The sequence below is a fragment of the Acomys russatus genome, chromosome 7, assembly GCF_903995435.1.
Source record: "Acomys russatus chromosome 7, mAcoRus1.1, whole genome shotgun sequence".
Classification (NCBI taxonomy): Eukaryota; Metazoa; Chordata; class Mammalia; order Rodentia; family Muridae; genus Acomys; species Acomys russatus.
The window spans coordinates 54,921,858-54,939,196 of NC_067143.1; the positions used below are offsets into that span (position 1 = coordinate 54,921,858).

Genomic DNA, 17,339 nt, shown 5'->3' on the forward strand with positions numbered 1-17,339 from the left:
AGTGTAAATGTACCACAGTTTCTTTATCCAATCTTCTGCTGAGGGACACTTAGGCTGTTTCCATGTTCTGGCTATTATGAATAAGGCCTCTATGCTCAAACTATGGCACCAGCCAAGGACAATACAGGCTGTAAACTTCAAACCCCTACCTAGATCTAGCCAATGGACAGGACATTCTCCACAGTTGAGTGGAGAGTGGGGTATGACTTTCACACTCTGGTGCCTCATATTTGACCATGTCCCCTGGAGGGGGAGACCTGGTGGCACTCAGAGGAAGGACAGCAGGCTACGAAGAAGAGACTTGATACCCTATGAGCATATACAGGAGGAGGAGGTCCCCCTCAGTCACAGTCATAGGGGAGGGGAGTAAGGGGAAAATGGGAGGGAGGGAGGAATGGGAGGATACAAGGGATGGGATAACTATTGAGATGTAATATGAATGAATCAATAAAATAAAAAAAGAAGACTATTAAGACCTCAGAGAAATACAGATATTAGCCAACTTTAAAGCCACTGTGAGGAAATAAAGTATAGAGTGTCACGTTAGGGCCCACACAGGTCTCCTATGCCATATCTACTCTGTAACTGACTTTCTTTCTTTCTTTCTTTCTTTCTTTCTTTCTTTCTTTCTTTCTTTCTTCTGGAAAAAAATAAGGTTTGCAAGTTTCTTGCAGCTTTCTCATTCATTTTCCACTACCTTCAGTTTGTGTATCTTACTCCAAACTCATCTTCTCAACATTTCTGTGCTTTGATTTGCAGTCCTTTACCTCTAGGGGTTGCCCTCTCAACTCCTTCTTTCGTTTCTCTGCTCTGTTCTGTTCCTTCCATCTCAGGTCTCACCAATCTCTGCCCAATGTGGTTGTTCTACCTGGCTCTAGCATCCTACCTGGATCTCGTCAGAAAAGGAGGTTCTCTGTCCATTTACTGCCCAGCTAAGTATGCATGTGCATGGCTCACGGACCTGCATGTCTATAAGGAACCCAGAACACAAGCAACACTGGCATTAAGTGCCCTTGGGACTGTAAACTAGTTAGATGTTCCCAGGAGGTTCCACACACTATCTGGAAGCAAGTTAAAATAATATATTAACATCTCTCTTTTGGTTATTCTTTCTTTATAATAATTTTTAAAAATCTGTTTAATACATATTCATTGGCACAATAATGGAGCTTAATTTAAGCACATTCCATAGTGTGCTGATCAGGTGAGGACTCCTAAGTAACATTCTTTTATAATTGGTTTGGAGGCTTTAAGCACCTGTCTTCTAGCTTATCACAAAACAGATAAAATGTTATTTTTGTTATAACCCCCACAGCACCCCACTGTGCTATAGAAGATTAGAATGTATTTTCCTACCTTCCTGCCTTTCCCAGCTTGTAGTCATACCTACTCCGTATTTAAATTAGCCTCAGTCTATTATAACAACTCTGTATACAATGTTGTATGTGGCTATATGTTTCCTTGTGTCGTCATATATTTATTTCAATATATGTTATAAAGTGCCTTGTGTGTAAAGAGTTATAAACAAAAGACAAAAAAATTAACAAGAAATTGCATACGCAAAGAATGGCACATATGTTGAGCTAGAAGAATATACATTTCCAGAATTTGGATCTCAAGCTCAACCTATGTCTAACAAGGTCTCCATTTTATTATGCTGGATTCTTACACTGAACTATGATGCCCTAACCATGTGCCGTGTGTGTTCCCTTTCTACTATCCTACATACTACACAGTAATCAAAATCTTTCCCAGCACAGTGTACTCCATGTGCTCAGTGTAGCCCAGTATCCACAGGATGAACTTGTTACACTGAATTTAATTTAATAACAAATGCTAACTACTTCTCCCCTTTATTGAAAATAGCTTTCTTCCCCTACACAAAATATATCCTGATTACGTTTTCCCCTCCTTGTACCCCTTCCTGTGCCTTCCTGCCTCCACTCTCATCCATGTTCTCTCCATTTTGTCTCTTATTAGGAAACAACCAGGCTTCTAAGGGAAAATAAAATAAAATGAAATACATTACAATAAAGCAAAAATAATACAGCATAATAGGACAATACAAACAAAAGGAAAAGAGCCCGCATAAGAAACATATATAGATGCAGAGACACACTCATTCCAATCCTCAAGAATCCCATAACAATATTAAATTCGAAGCAATGGTATGTACAAAAAGAACCTGTAGGGCAAAAAGGCAAAAATATATAAACAGCATATAACATAATAAAAGTAAAGATGAAAAATAAGATAAAAATTTAAAAAGCACTGACACACATTATGAAATGAGGAGCCTCCAATGATGTTCCTGAGTTCATTTTCTGATGGGCATCTAGTTCCAGGCTTGAATCTACTCTTGAGTAGTTTGTTTCTCCATGAGACTCCCTTGGAGAAAACTGCATTTTCATTTGTAAGTGATTATTACTGGAGACAGCATCTGTGTTGCAGATGGGACCCTATGTCCTTTCAGCTCCAGGACCTTATCTTGTGCAGACCTGAGTAGACCTTATTCATGCTGCCTCTGTCTCAGTGAATTCATATGTATTTTGACGCTGTTGTTTCAGAGGACCTTGTTTTCTTGGTGTTGTCCATCCCCTATGCCTCTTACACTCTTTCTGCCTCTTCTTCTTCAGGATTCCTTGAGCCCTGAAGTGGGGTGGTGGTAGGATTTGATGGAGATTTAGTCTTTAAGGCTGAAAGTTCCAAGGTCTCTCAATCTATACATTCTCTCTTTGGCTGTGGTCTCTATACTTTCTACCATTTGTTGCATGAAGGAGCTTCTCTGATGAAAACTGAACAGGGTACTGATCTATGAGTGTATCAGAATGTTATTAAGAATCATTATATTGCTATTTGTTTTATTGGTATTGTTTTTGTTTGTTTTTAAGACTGTAGTATTTAGTTTTACTCTAGGCACCTTGGCTATATAGTTTTAGATTCTTGGTCACCCAAGCAGTGTTAGATACAGGTTCCATTTCTTGGAGCAAACCTTAAACTCAATCGATATTGACTGGGTACTTTCGCATGCTTTGTGCCACCAATGCACTAGCATATCTTACAGTCAGGACAGAATTGTAGATCAAAGGATTTGTGCTTCCTTGGTGTTTAGGTTTCTCCTCTGATAGTGTGTAAATACCTTCCTGTACAAAGCCACTAACACATAGGGGTGAAGGTTCTATGTAGGCACTGGCTCGACTCGACTTCTTCATGGTCAATGAATTGTGTGGGTTGTATCTTCAGCAATGAAGCTCTGCCTTCAGTTTGTGAAGAACAAGCTGTAGACTTGGTAACAGCCTAGATTATTTGAGGGTTCCCATGGGACCATTTCAGGCAACAACTAAATTAGATGAAACCCATTCCTTGAATTTGAAGCTTTATTTGGTGGCAAGAAATGCCCAGTTGGTGCTCTGCCTCCCCAGTTATTTAGGGATTGCCTTTAGATCACATGCAGATATGTATATATTTTTACAAAGCTTCTACTGTGTTGGGTTTCATACCCAATACTACACCTCAAATGACCTGCAATTATAGCTGTCACTCTGAATAGTCTCTCTTTTGCCCCTCTCCAGTCTCCTATCCACTTGATCCTCCCATTCCCACCCCCAGCCATCTATAGTTATTTTTTAAATTTCCTTTTCCTAGCGAGATGTATCTGTTCCCTTAGTTCTTTACTTGATACCTAACATCTGTGCTTCTATGGGCTGTAGCTTTGTCATCATTGAATTAACAACTAGTATCCATATATAAGCAAATACATACCATATTTGTTTTTCTGGCTCTGCATTACCTCACTCAGACTTTTTTTTTTCAAGTTCCATCCATTTACCTATGAATTTCTTTATCCATTCTTCTTTTGAGGGATATCTAGGTTGGTTGTAGTTTCAGACTATTATAAATACGGCTGTAATGAACACGGTTGAGCAAATGTCTCTGTGGTAGGATCAAGCGTCTTTGGGTATATGACCAAGAGGGGATAGCTGGGTCCTGAGGTAGACTGAATTCATATTCTTAAGAAACTGCCACAGTGATTTCCATAGTGGTTGTGCAAATTTGCACTCCCACCACAAACAGATGAATGTTTTCTTTATTCCACATCCCTGTCAGCATCGGCTGTCAATTGTTTTTTATTGATCTTAGCTATTCTGAAAGGTGTAAGGTGAAATCTCAAAGCAGTTTTGATTTGCATTTCCCTGGTGATTAAGGGTTTTGAATATTATGAATAAGGCTGCTATGAACATGGTTGAGCAAATTTTCTTGTTGTGTGCTGGAGCATCTTCTGGGTATATTCCAAGGAGTGGGATAGCTGGGTCTTGAGGCAGCCCTATTCCCATTTTTCTGAGATAGCACCAGATAGATTTCCAAAGTGGCTGTACTAGTTTGCATTCCCACCAGCAATGAAGGAGTGTTCCTCTCTCCCCACATCCTCGCCAGAATGTGGTGTCGCTTGAGTTTTTGATCTTAGCCATTCGGATGGGTGTAAGATGGAATCTCAGAGTTGTTTTGATTTGCATTTCCCTGATGACTAAGGAGGTTGAGCATTTCTTTAAGTGTTTCTCAGCCATTTGATACTCCTCTGTTGAGAATTCTCTGCTTAGTTCCAAGCCCCATTTTTCAATTGGGTTATTCGGTTTGGTGGTGTTTAATTTCTTGAGTTCTTTATATATTTTGGATATTAGACCTTTGTCAGATGTAGGGTTGGTGAAGATTTTTTCCCAGTCTGTAGGCTGTCGCTTTGTTCTCTTGACAGTGTCTCCTGCCTTACAGAGAACATGGAAACAGCCTAAGTGTCCCTCAGTAGAAGAGTGGATAAAGAAACTGTGGTACATATACACTATGGAATACTACTCAGCTATTAAAAACAAGGAATTCCCGAAATTTGTGGATAAATGGATTGAGCTAGAAATGATCATAATGAGTGAGTTAACCCAGAAGCAGAAAGAATCAAATGGTATATACTCACTTATATCTGCATACTAGCCCAAGGGGCATGTCCCACGAAAGCCTTCACTTACCAGGAACCTGGGACAGAGGGGAAGGCATCCTATTGGGACTCTAAATGAGAGACGCATGGGAGAACAGCAAAATAAAAGGATACAGAGGGTCCTAGAAATCTACAAGTAGAACAATATGATAGGCAGATTTGGGCCCAGGGGTCCCGCTCAAACTAAGGCACCAGCCAAGGACAATACAGGAGGTAAACTTTAAACCCCTTCCCAGATCTAGCCAATGGTCAGAATATTCTCCACAGTTGAGTGGAGAGTGTGATACAACTTTCTCACGTACTCTGGTGCCTCACATTTGACCATGTCCCCTGGAGGGGGAGACCTGGTGGCACTCAGAGGAAGGACAGCAAGTAGCCAAGAAGAGACTTGATACCCTATGAGAATATATAGGGGGACGTAATCCCCCTCAGGAACAGTCATAGGGGAGGGGAATAATGGGAAAATGGGGGGGGGGAGGAATGGGAGGATACAAGGGATGGGATAAACATTGAGATGTAACAAGAATAAATTAATAAAAAAATTAAAAAAAAAGGGTTTTGAATATTACTTTAAATGTGTCTCAGCCATTTGAGTTTCCTCCTTTGATAATTATGTTCAGATCTGTACTCCACTTTTTAAAAACTTGGGTTAGCTTTTTTCTTGATATCTAATTTTTTTTTCAGTTCTTTACATATTTTGCATATTAGCTCTCCATTGGATGTACAGTTAATTAAAAATATTTTCTCATTCTGTAGGTTGCCACTCAGACCAAATGACAGTGTCCTTTGCCTTGTATAAATTTTTCAGTTAAATGAGGTCCCATTTGTTACTTGTTGATCTGAGTGCTTGTGCAATTGGTGTTCTGTTCAAAATGACTTCTCCTGTGCCAATGAGTTCAAGGCTATTCCATACCTTCTCTTCTATGAGGTTCAGTATATATGGTTTTATGTTGAAACTTTCATCCATTTGGATTGAGTTTTGTGCAGAGTAATAAACATAGATCTACCTGTATTTTTCTACCTCCAGACATCCAGTTTTCCCAGCAGTATTTGTTGAAGGTGCTTTCTTTTATCCAGTGTGTATTTTGGCTTCTTTGTCAAAAATCAGAGCCCATTGTTGTGTATATCTATATCTATCTATATCTATTTATCTATATTTCTATCTCTCTCTTTTATCTCTCTCTCTCTCTCTCTCTCTCTCTCTCTATATATATATATATATATATATATACACACACACACACACACACACATATATATGTCATATATATATATGTCTTCAATTCTACTCAGTTTATCAATGTGACTGCTTTGGTGCCAATACCATACTGTTTTCATTACTATAGCAATTTTAAGTTGGGGATAATTATATGTTCAGCAGCTCTTTTATTATTCAGGATTGTTTTGCTATCCTGGATTCTCTATGTTTCTATATGAAGCTGAGAATTATCCTGTCAAGATCTAAGAAGAATTGTGTTGGGATAGTGATGGGGATTGCACTGAATCTGTAGATTGGTTTAGGTAGGATGGCCATTTTTGACTATATTAATCGTACTGATCCATGAGCATGGGAAATATTCCCATCCTCTGATATTCACTTTAATTTCTTTCTTCAATATCTTGAAGTGTTTATTATACAAGTCTTTTACTTGCTTGGTTAGAGTTACCCAATTTTTTGATATTGTTTGAGGCTATTGTGAATGGTGTTGCTTCCATGATTTCTTTAAGTCTGTGTGCAGTTTGTATATAAGGAGGCTACTACTTTATTAAGGCGCACTTTTTTTTTTGCAGAATTAAATATTTCATTTTACTTAGATATCTCCATAAATATGTGTGATACAAGAGAGAAGAAAAATCAATATCCCATCAATATGAAAATAAGGTAACATCAAAACCAATGGAAAAGTTTAAGTGAATATTTTGGTTTTGTTTATTTGTTTGATTGTTGGAGACAGGGCCCCTCTTTGTAGTCATAGGGGAGGGGAATAATGGGAAAATGGGGGGGGGGAGGAATGGGAGGATACAAGGGATGGGATAAACATTGAGATGTAACAAGAATAAATTAATAAAAAAAAATAAACACCTCCACTAAAACATTCAATAGTATGATATGGCATCATGTATCCAACTTGTTTCCCTAGAAATATTGTGAACAGCAGCTAAGGACTTTATTTGCCAAACCTAAAAATTAATACTTATGCCACACATGTTGATGTGCACTTTTAATCCCAGAATTTGGGAATAGGGTCAGGTAGATCTCTAAGGCGCACTTTTTATATTCTCTTTATTTTCTGAACCCAAGTAACATTTATCTGAAACCTTACTATCTATGGGAAATAATGTGTTTAAATCCCAGCTCTGTAATGTGCTGGTTTTAGATAAAGTTACTAAAAACCTTCATCAATTGGTAATTCCTTCAGCTGTGAAAAAAAAAAGTGGAGACTACCACTTAACTCACTAGTTTCATTATGAATGCATGTAAAAACGTCTTTTAAAACTATAGTGTAGTTTCTGTACTTATCAATATTAAACTACATGCCACCACAAATGGCTTAAAATGTGTATCCCAGTCTAGCTTCAAACTTGTGCTCTGCCTCTGCCTCCTTCAGCAAGTCCACCTATTAATAAGTGGGACATCATGAAACTATTAATACTATTAATATTAATACTATTAATAAGTGGGACATCATGAAACTGAAAAGATTTTGTTAAACAAAGGACACTGTCAACAGAACAAAATAACAGCCTACATACTGGGAAAAGATCTTCACCAACCCTACATCCAACAAAGGTCTACTATCCTAAATATATATTAAAAAAACTTAGGAAATTAAACACCACCAAACCAAATAATCTAATTAAGAATGGTGGTATATAACTAAACAGAGAATTCTCAACAGAGAAACATCAAATGGCAGAGAAACACCTAAAGAAATGCTGAACTTACTTAGTTATCAAGGAAATGCAAATCAAAATGATTCTGAGACTCCATCTTACACCTACCAGAATGGCTAAGATCAAAAATTCAAGTGACAGCACATGCTGGCAAGGATGTGGAGAAAAGGGAACACTCTTCCATTGCTGGTGGGAATGTAAACTTGTACAAGCACTTTGGAAACCAATCTGGTGCTTTCTCAGAAAATTGGGAATAGTTCTACTGCAAGGCCCACCCATACCACTTCTGGACGTATACCTGAAAGATGTTCCAACATACAACAAGGACATTTGCTTAACCTTATTCATGGCAGATTTACTAGTAATAGCCAGAATCTGGAAACAACCTAGATGTCCCTCAATCCAAGAATGGTACATTTACACAATGGAATACTACTCAACTATTAAAAACAAGGACATCTCAAAATTTGCAGGCAAGTGGATCGAAGTAGAGATAATTATTCTGAGTAAGGTAACCCATCTCCATAAAGACATGCATGCTATATACTCACTTATAAATTGATATTAGCCCAACATAGCTGACCTCTGAGAGACCCCACCCATCGGGATTGGTATAGATGTTGAGAGTTGCTGCTGGACTCTGGATGAAATGCTGAGAATGGTATGGAAGATTGGGGGTTTGGAAGGAACCAGAGGTTTCAGGACCCCACAAGGAGACCATCAAGGCTAGCGCATCTGGACCCTGGTGGCATGCACAAACTGTTGGACCAACTAAGGACAATGTATGCAGTAAACCTAGAGCCCCTGTTCAGATCTAGCCATTGTACAGCTCATTCTCCATGGTTGTGGGGAGAGTGGGGAATGCCTCTGATATGAACTCTGTTGCCCACAATTTGATCACTTCCCCTTCTTGGTGGGGTGGCCCAGTGGCACACTGAGGAAGGGGAAGGAAGCTATCTGGATGAGCCCTGATAGGTTGTCGTCATGTGATGGGGTAAAAGGTCCCTTTCTGTCAGAAGTCTAGGGGAGGGGAATAGGGCAGAAGACGAAGGGAGGGCGGTAATGGAAAGATAAAAGCCAGGACATAACATTCAGGATGTAATCTGAATAAATTAGAATAAGCTAAAATTTCAAAAAAGATGAAAAAGTATTAAATTGCTTATACGTAGGAGCTAAGTAGAGCAGGTGTGACTCAACTAGTATAGCTTCTCAGGAAGGGTTTCTGTATAAGAGAAAGGAAAGGAGGCTTGTTGGTCCTAATTAATTTCTGACATTAAGGGAGCTTCTTTGGCTGAGAATCTGTTGCCCAGAGCTGAGTGAAGAAAAATGGATATAGTTATCTGACATAGGCAGGCTGTTTTTGTAGACACCTATTAAGGGCAGCCTCCAGGGCCAGGCCTTTGCTCCTAGCTTTAATTGATGAGGCTTGTTTGGGTCTGAAAGTAGTGTGTTAAGTTGTGTCTGAGATGGTTTCAGGGGACATTTCATATTGATCTCATCACTCTTGTTTTATTTAGTGTAGTTCAGTAATCAAGATTACTGTTGCCTGGTGACTCTGTGAGACTCTCTATATAGTCCCCTCTTTGGGAACTGTTTTAATCTCTGCTTTGTGAAGAGCATCAAGAGATGTGGCTGGGTAAGTGGAGTGTGTGTAAGAGAAGGGGTTGGAAGGGGGGATGACTAAAGAGTGAGAGATGGGAGGAGAAAGATGGAAGAAAACTCAAGAAAATCTTGGAGTGTGGTTTATAGGATTGAAGAAATAGAGGGATATTGTTAGAGCCTCATAATTATTGAGACAAAGAGACAGAGGACAGGTAGAAAAAGAAGAAAGAGAAAATGAGTTTGAATTCTGCAATCAATAGTATTAACCAAATCTTTCTCTTCTTCCAGATCTTATATCACTAGCTAGCACTGAGAAATGTAAGACACACATGCCATATGTTTCAAGAAATTAACTCTTCAGCCTGAAAGGATGGCACTGCTTCTACAATTCTCAGTGTCATATCTGCCTTATATTTTACCAATCTAATTTTATGCCCAAAGATTGTGGTCCCAAAAATTATCAGCAAAGGAGAAATTTCAATTTAGCAAGCTCTGGAGTTGTCAAAGTATGTTGTGCATTGTGGGAAATATGTAACAGAGTGTTGAAAATTGAAAAGTGCTATAAGGTCTGGGAACTGCAGAGGTTGGGCTCTGTCAATGTTGGTGCTGAGGCAGTGATGCAAGCCTTTGAATTACTAAAGTATAGTTTAGTGGCTCTTATCTGAGTCATTGTTTTTTGGCTCTTGTATGGGCTAACCTCCAGCCTGGTTGTTTAGATAGAGAGCACAAATTTTTTCTTTTATGGTTAGGAGGACATGTAGGGAAAATGAGAATTCTTCTAGAATAATGCTCAGAATCTTGATAGGGTTCTTTAAAATGGTATATTGCAGTATGTGAGTTTAGAGTCACATGATGGATCTCAAAGGGAAGGGCTATCACCAATAATGCAAAAGTGTAATTAGGAGGAAAGACTAGAATCTAGGTGCTTTAGTAGAGTTGGGAAGCTGCATAGAGGAACAGAAACAGAGAACAGTGAGGTGGTCTTACAAATGTGTGTGGTGGGAAAAGGAAGACATTGGAATTATTTCAATATAGGAAGTGAAATAAAGAATTTGTGATACTAAAAATAGACTAGGAGAATATGAGAGGCTGGGCCACTATTCTGGTACAAGGATTCATCTGCACAGCAACATCTTAAAACATACTACCAGGCGCATCTTGTGGTGTGTATCGTAAGTGCAGCGTGGCTCCTAGGTGATTCTGTAGCAGTCTGGAACAATTCAGCCCAGTGACTCAGTGCCAAGCCCTATCAGGTTACAATATGATTATTGTTATTTCATACTCCACAATTATGTGGTATATGTATATAAGATTTTATTTCAAGCTAGGGCTGGAAAATAAGATGAGACTACTCCTATGGAGACTAAGAGAAATAATTTATAAAGGGGAAGGGCTCAAATAATCTTGTGGCTTTAGGCCACGGTATTTGTCTTGGTTGCCTATGCCTTCAGTGAGGAAATATACTATGATGCAAGTCCAAGGCAAAGGAAAATTCATCATTTCATGAAACTATACAGAGGAAAAAAGAGGCAAGGATCAAAAGGCATCCTTCTATGGCACACCCTCAGTGACTAACTTCCTTCAAGCAGATCCCATCACCTAAACTTTTCCTAAACTTCTTCATATCCTATTAAGCTAAATGGCACATCACATGCAGATTTCAGAGATTTTGTCATTCAATTACTTTCAAAAGTCACCTTTAAACAGTGCTGTACGGGGGACCAAGAGTTTAACACATGAACTTTTGAAGCTATTTGGAGAGTGAAATGCAAGTGGTGGTTATATCTAGAGAGAGCAGAGGCAAGAAAATAGGGCCAGGCTCTAGCAAGAATGTTCTAAGGTGCTGTAGAAAGTAGATCAGAGGTTTTCACCCCTTTCTATTATGGAGGTTAGGGAGTTCTAAGTAGAGAACACAGTAGTGTAATTTGAGAAAGATGTATAAAGACATTGGGGCTTATGAGAAGGACCTGATGACAGATATTAGTATGCCTGCCTCTTTTCAGGGTGTGTCTTCAACTCGCCATGCTGAACTTCAATAACACCACGTCCTCCTCATCCAGCTTCCTTCTTACCGCCTTCCCTGGACTGGAACTTGTTCACGTCTGGATCTCCATTCCTGTGTGTGGTCTCTACACCGTTGCACTCTTTGGAAACAGTATTATCTTGCTTGCCATTATCATTGAACGGAGACTCCATAAGCCAATGTACTATTTTCTCTCCATGCTCTCTGTTGTTGACCTGGGTCTGACCGTCACAACTCTCCCCACAGTCCTTGGCGTCCTTTGGTTCCATGCCCAGGAGATCAGTATTAAAGCATGCCTCATTCAAATGTTCTTCGTGCATAGCTTCTCATTCCTGGAGTCTTCAGTGTTGGTGGCTATGGCCTTTGACCGTTACATCGCCATCTGCAGCCCTCTGAAGTATGCTACTTTCCTCACAGACACAATGAGCTTGGTGATTGGACTGATCATCTGCATAAGACAAGTGGTTTTCATGTTTCCCTCGATTCTGGCTGTGAACAGTGTGTCCTTCCAGGGAGGCCAAGAGCTTTCCCACCCATTTTGCTTCCATCCAGATGTGATCAAATTCACATACACCAACCCCTGGATCAGCAGCTTCTGGGGAATGTTTCTCCAGCTCTACCTGAATGGCACTGATTTGTTGTTCATTCTTTTCTCCTATGTCCTGATCCTTCGTACTGTTCTGAGCATTGTGGCCCCTCAAAAGCAACAGAAAGCTCTTAGCACATGTGTCTGTCACATCTGTGCTGTGACCATTTTCTATGTGCCAATGATCACCCTGTCTTTGGCACACCGACTCTTCAGTTCTACACCCAGGGTGATATGCAGTATTTTGGCCAATATGTATTTGCTCTTGCCTCCTGTTCTCAATCCGATTATTTATAGCTTGAAGACCAAGGCTATTCGCCATGCCATATTCCAGCTGTTCCGGCTCAAGGGTTCAGGGGGCTACAGTATGAGGAACTTCAGAGAAAGGTGGGATAGAAGGAGTCGATTTTCTAGTACATGAGTTATGAATTAAGGGGAAGATAATTGGTTAGTGTTATCCCCAGGCATGACAGTTAATAACAAAATTCCGACTTGATCACAGGAGAGAGAAGGACCACATGTCTTTGAGTATATGAGGGCTTTTAGAAACATATTTCAAAGCCATTTTGTGAGCAAATGTGTAAAATGATGATTCCACTTACATGGAATCTCATATGCAAAATAATACTTTCCCAGTTAGTGAGATGCACCTGCTGTTAAGCCCAAATACCTGGGTTTTATTCCTTGGGCCTATCCCAGGTAGGAGAGAACTGACTTCCATTAATTGCTCTCTGATCTGCCTATATATACCATGGCACATATGAAAACATACATATGTACACACTCACAACAAGCAAACAAAAAACAAACAACCCTGAAAATCCTCCCAATAGGACTACTATCTCACTGTAAAGCAGGAATAAACATTTCTTTCCCCCCACTGAAGGTCATATTCCCTAGGGAGTATTGATTTTTTTTCCTGCTCATGCTGGTGAAAGGAAAAGCTACTCATGTGTGCAAAGGCACACACATAGAAATGTGTAATTAAAAGTCTAGAGAAAAATCTTACATGCTTGTTTTACTTAGAGTTAGAGTCCTGCTTCCTTGCACAAGTGCTTTTATGCTTCTTTTGTTAATCCCTTTTATTTTGTTAAAAAAAAAAGTAATGCCTTTACAGTTTAAATTGCTTGTATACTTCAATTCAGGGCAATACATAAAGTTACACATTGCCTTTCGCGGTTGTGGCATGGCCTAGACATGTTAGGATAGGTTCTTATTCTTAATTCCCAACTCCCCCTTAGTGCAGACTCTGCCGCAAGCCAGTAGCCTTTGTATGAAAGTGTTTGATGCCTTCTACCAAGCTAGATGGCTCCACCCTTTACTGCACTAGACAGGCAGCATTACACAGTGACATCAGTGCTACTTAATGAGTAACTTTAGGCTGTGTATAATCAGTAGCTTTGATGCAATTCTGACATCGTGAGACCACTTTAAAATATTCTAAAATATTTTGTTTTTTACTCATAGGATTACAAAACTTTATTTCTACCTAGAATAAAACATGAATGGACACAGTAAACCAACTGATTGCCTGGTCTGAGCCATCTGCTCCTTTGGAAAGCAGGAAGTACCAGCGCTAATTCCATCATTCTAATGAAACACTGATGGCAAAGTGATTCTGCTTTGCTTGGCTCACTATATCTTTTCAGTTAATAATTACCAAGCGATGGTCACATTGCTTATGATTAAAATTATTTGTATTAGTTCCCCTCAGGCAAAACATTCAAGCGTTTCAGTATTTCACAAAGCTCACTCTCCATCAGAATAGGCAATCCTTAAAGTCTCCACATTCAGTCAGGAAATGTAATGTTCTTTCCAACACCAGACTTTAACATGTTTGGTAGTGGGTCCACATCTTTAGGTAATCCCTAGCATTTGATTTAGTGAACATCACTTAGTTAATACAGTGTGACATGTATTTAATTATAATTTATATTACTCATTACTACTTTTAATATTTTAGTGACTCCCTATATAAATTTTTACATAGAAGTAAAATTATTGAAAGACTGACAAGTGTCTAAAGTTGTATGATTTAGATTCATAGTTTCTGGGCTCAGATTCAATGTCTAAATACTTTAGAAATCTAGTTCTTTGAAAGGATTTTTAAAATTAATTTTTTAAGCTTTAAGTCCTTACTGTGGAAGAGGAGTAAGCAATTAGTTCCTCTTTCACTTGCTCATACTGCCTCTCTTGGTATTAGTGGACTCATAGAGCCTGGTGCCTGATCCTGCTAACCATCAGCTATATCCTACAACCATCCAGTGTTTAATTCATGTAACTGGCATTTTAAATGAAAATACCATTTTCTTTTGCATGTTATTTTTTTTTGTAAAACTTCTCTTACTTATGCTTCTAAACTAAGTAAAACGTAAAGTCATCTCTGTAGTTGACTTAACATATTTTGTTTATTTCCATGTGACAAAATTATCAAAGCTACACTTAAATAGATTGCCATTTGTCTTTTCAGTGTTATCTGACTTGTGATCTTTTTCCGTCATGCGATATTTCTCAGTGTGTTAGGTTTGCAGGCTTCAACAATGTGTTGGGGTCCTTGCCTATTATCTTTGTTTATTTACTAAAGAAATACAGATATTTACAACTTTTTAATAAATGCCCTTATCACATTCAGCTTAAATCAGTTTCCACTTGTTTTTATTGGTTTTTAATCCATACACAGTTTTAACTTAAGTTTTGGAGTTATTTGGGTAAATTCTAAAAGGACTGATGTTGTAAACTTGTTGGGAAATGTCGGAATCCATAAGAAAGCTAAAGGAAATGACTTGTTTTACCTTACTTACTCTTTTGGTGCAGAAATAGCCTATCTGACAGAGATGTGAATTTCTGAATACAGCTTAAACAATTAAGAGCGATATAATCATTTTTCTTGTTTATTCCATGACAATGGGTTTGCTTTATGATATAAGAAAGCATATGACATTTTTAGGTGCAAATACATTGAGTGTAATATTAAGCTACCCATCTCTCAATTCTAACAATATGGCTGTTCTAAAATGAGTGTGATTTTTTTTCAGGCCAGTTATCTCCATAATTAGGATGTAGAAGTAGAGATTCAGAAATTAGCATGTAGTAATTAGAGGCTGACCTGGGCTATATAGTTAAGTCAAGGCCAACCTGAGCCATACTGAGGCCATGTTAGAAAACCAAGGTGTGGGAGTGCACACTTCTATAATCATTTTGGAAATCAATCTGGAAGTTTCTCAGAAAACTTGAAATAGCTCTACCTCAAGAGCCAGCTATATCACTGCTGGGAATAACCCAAAAGATGCTCCACTACACCACAAGGGCACTTGTTCAACGATATTCATAGCAGCTTCATTCATAATAGCTAGAAACTGGGAACAACTTATTTGGATACTCTATAAGGAGATAGTAACTACTTCACGTTGTAAACAGTGAAGACAAAATATCATATAAGTATGTGAACTCAGTTTCCATCATTTATATAACTTCATCCTTCACATGTCAATTCTCACGTGAATCTTATGTTCACATCATATTTAGACTACTGCTGTATTACTTATTTTTCCCTTTTCCTTATCTATCTATCTATCTATCTATCTATCTATCTATCTATCTATCTATCTATCTATTCACTTTACACCCTGAACTCTTCCCCTCCCTCCTCTCCTCCCTGTCCCACCCTCCCACCATTTCCCCTTTCCCTGCTCCCCTTTTCCTCAGAAAAGGAAAGCCTCTTACCACCCAACCCAAGCACATCAATTAGCATCAAAACTAAGCACATCTGAGGCCAGACAGGGCAGCCCAGCTAGGGCAAGTGATCTAAAAGCAGGTAAATGAGTCCATGTAAGAGACAATCTCCTCACTATTTGCTAGTGGACCCACATGAAGACTAAGCTGCCCATCAGTTACATCTATATCAGGGCCTAAGTTCAGTCCATGTCTGCTCTTTGGTTGGTGTTTCAGTCTCTGTGAGGCCTCATGGGTATATGTTAGTTGACTCTGTTCGTCTTCTTGTGGAGCTCTTGTCTTCCTCTGTGCCCTTCTATCCTTCCACAAGACTCCCCAAGCTCTGCCTAATGTTTGGTTGTGTGTCTCAGCATGTTTTGATCCACTGCTGGGGGAGCCTCTCAGAGGACAGTTATGCTAGGCTCCTGTTCTGCAAACATATCAGAGGATCATTAATAGTGTCAGGTTGACTCTTTATTACAGGGTGGGTCTCAGGTATGGCACTCATTGGTTGGCCATTTCCTCAATCTTTGCTCCATCTTGACACCTGCATTTCTTGTAGGTAAGGTGAATTTTAGGTTGAAGAATTTGTAAGTGGGTTGGAGTCTCCCTTCCTCCATTGGAAATCTTGCCTGGTTATGAGGTGGCTCCTTTAGTCTCCATGTTCCTTGATGCTGGTAGTCTTAGCTAGAGTCACCCCCATCTCCTCCCAGGGGCCTGTCCTTTTGTCTCCATTCATCCCAGAGATGTCTCCATCATTTTTCTTTCTCCCAGTCCTTTCACTGCTCACACCCACTGTCTCCACAACTGATCCCCACCTTTGCTCCCCTCCCCACACACTCTCCCACCTAGTTCCTACACTTCATTCACTTCTGATGTTTATTCTATTTCCCCTTCTGAGTGGGATTTGAGCCTCCTCCCTTGGGCCTTCCTTGTTACTTAGCTTCTTTGGGATTGTGAAGTGTAGCATGATTATTCTGTACTATATGGCTAATAACCACTTGTAAGTGAGTATATACCAAGTGTGCCTTTTTGGGTCTATGTTACTTCATGCAGGATGATCTTTTCTAGTTCACACTTCCTTGCCTTTAACAGCTGAGTTGTACTTAATTGTGTAAATGTACATTTTCTTTATCCATTCTTTGGTTGAGGGACATCTGTGTTGTTTCCAGTTTCTGTCTATTATGAATAAAGCTGCTATGAACATAGTTGAGCAAGTGTCCTTGTAGTATGGTGGGGCATCTTTTGTGGATATGCTGAGGAGTGGTATAGGTAGATCTTGAGTAGAACTATTTGGAATTTTCTGAGGAAGTGCCAGATTGATTTGCAAAGTGGTTGCAGGAGTTTGCACTCCCACCAGCAATGGAGGAGTGTTTTCCTTGCTGCACATCCTCACCAGCATGTGCTGTCACTTGAGTTTTTGACCTTAGCCATTCTTAAGAGTTGGAAGTGGAGTCTTAGAGTCATTTTAAAATGACTAAAAAGATAACGATGAGTTTATATTCAGACTGCCTTGAGTTCACCTGATCTTAGTAGCT

The 17,339-nt window shown here is 39.2% G+C and overlaps 1 protein-coding gene across 1 annotated transcript; it reads left to right on the forward strand.

Annotated features, from left to right (window-relative positions):
* Window positions 1-11,485: 11,485 nt before the first annotated feature.
* LOC127192176 (olfactory receptor 51T1) lies at window positions 11,486-12,511 on the forward strand. Its single transcript, XM_051149496.1, has one exon. The coding sequence runs from the start codon at window positions 11,504-11,506 to the stop codon at window positions 12,509-12,511; it is 1,008 nt and encodes a 335-aa protein (XP_051005453.1). The 5' UTR covers window positions 11,486-11,503.
* The last annotated feature ends 4,828 nt before the right edge of the window (window positions 12,512-17,339 follow it).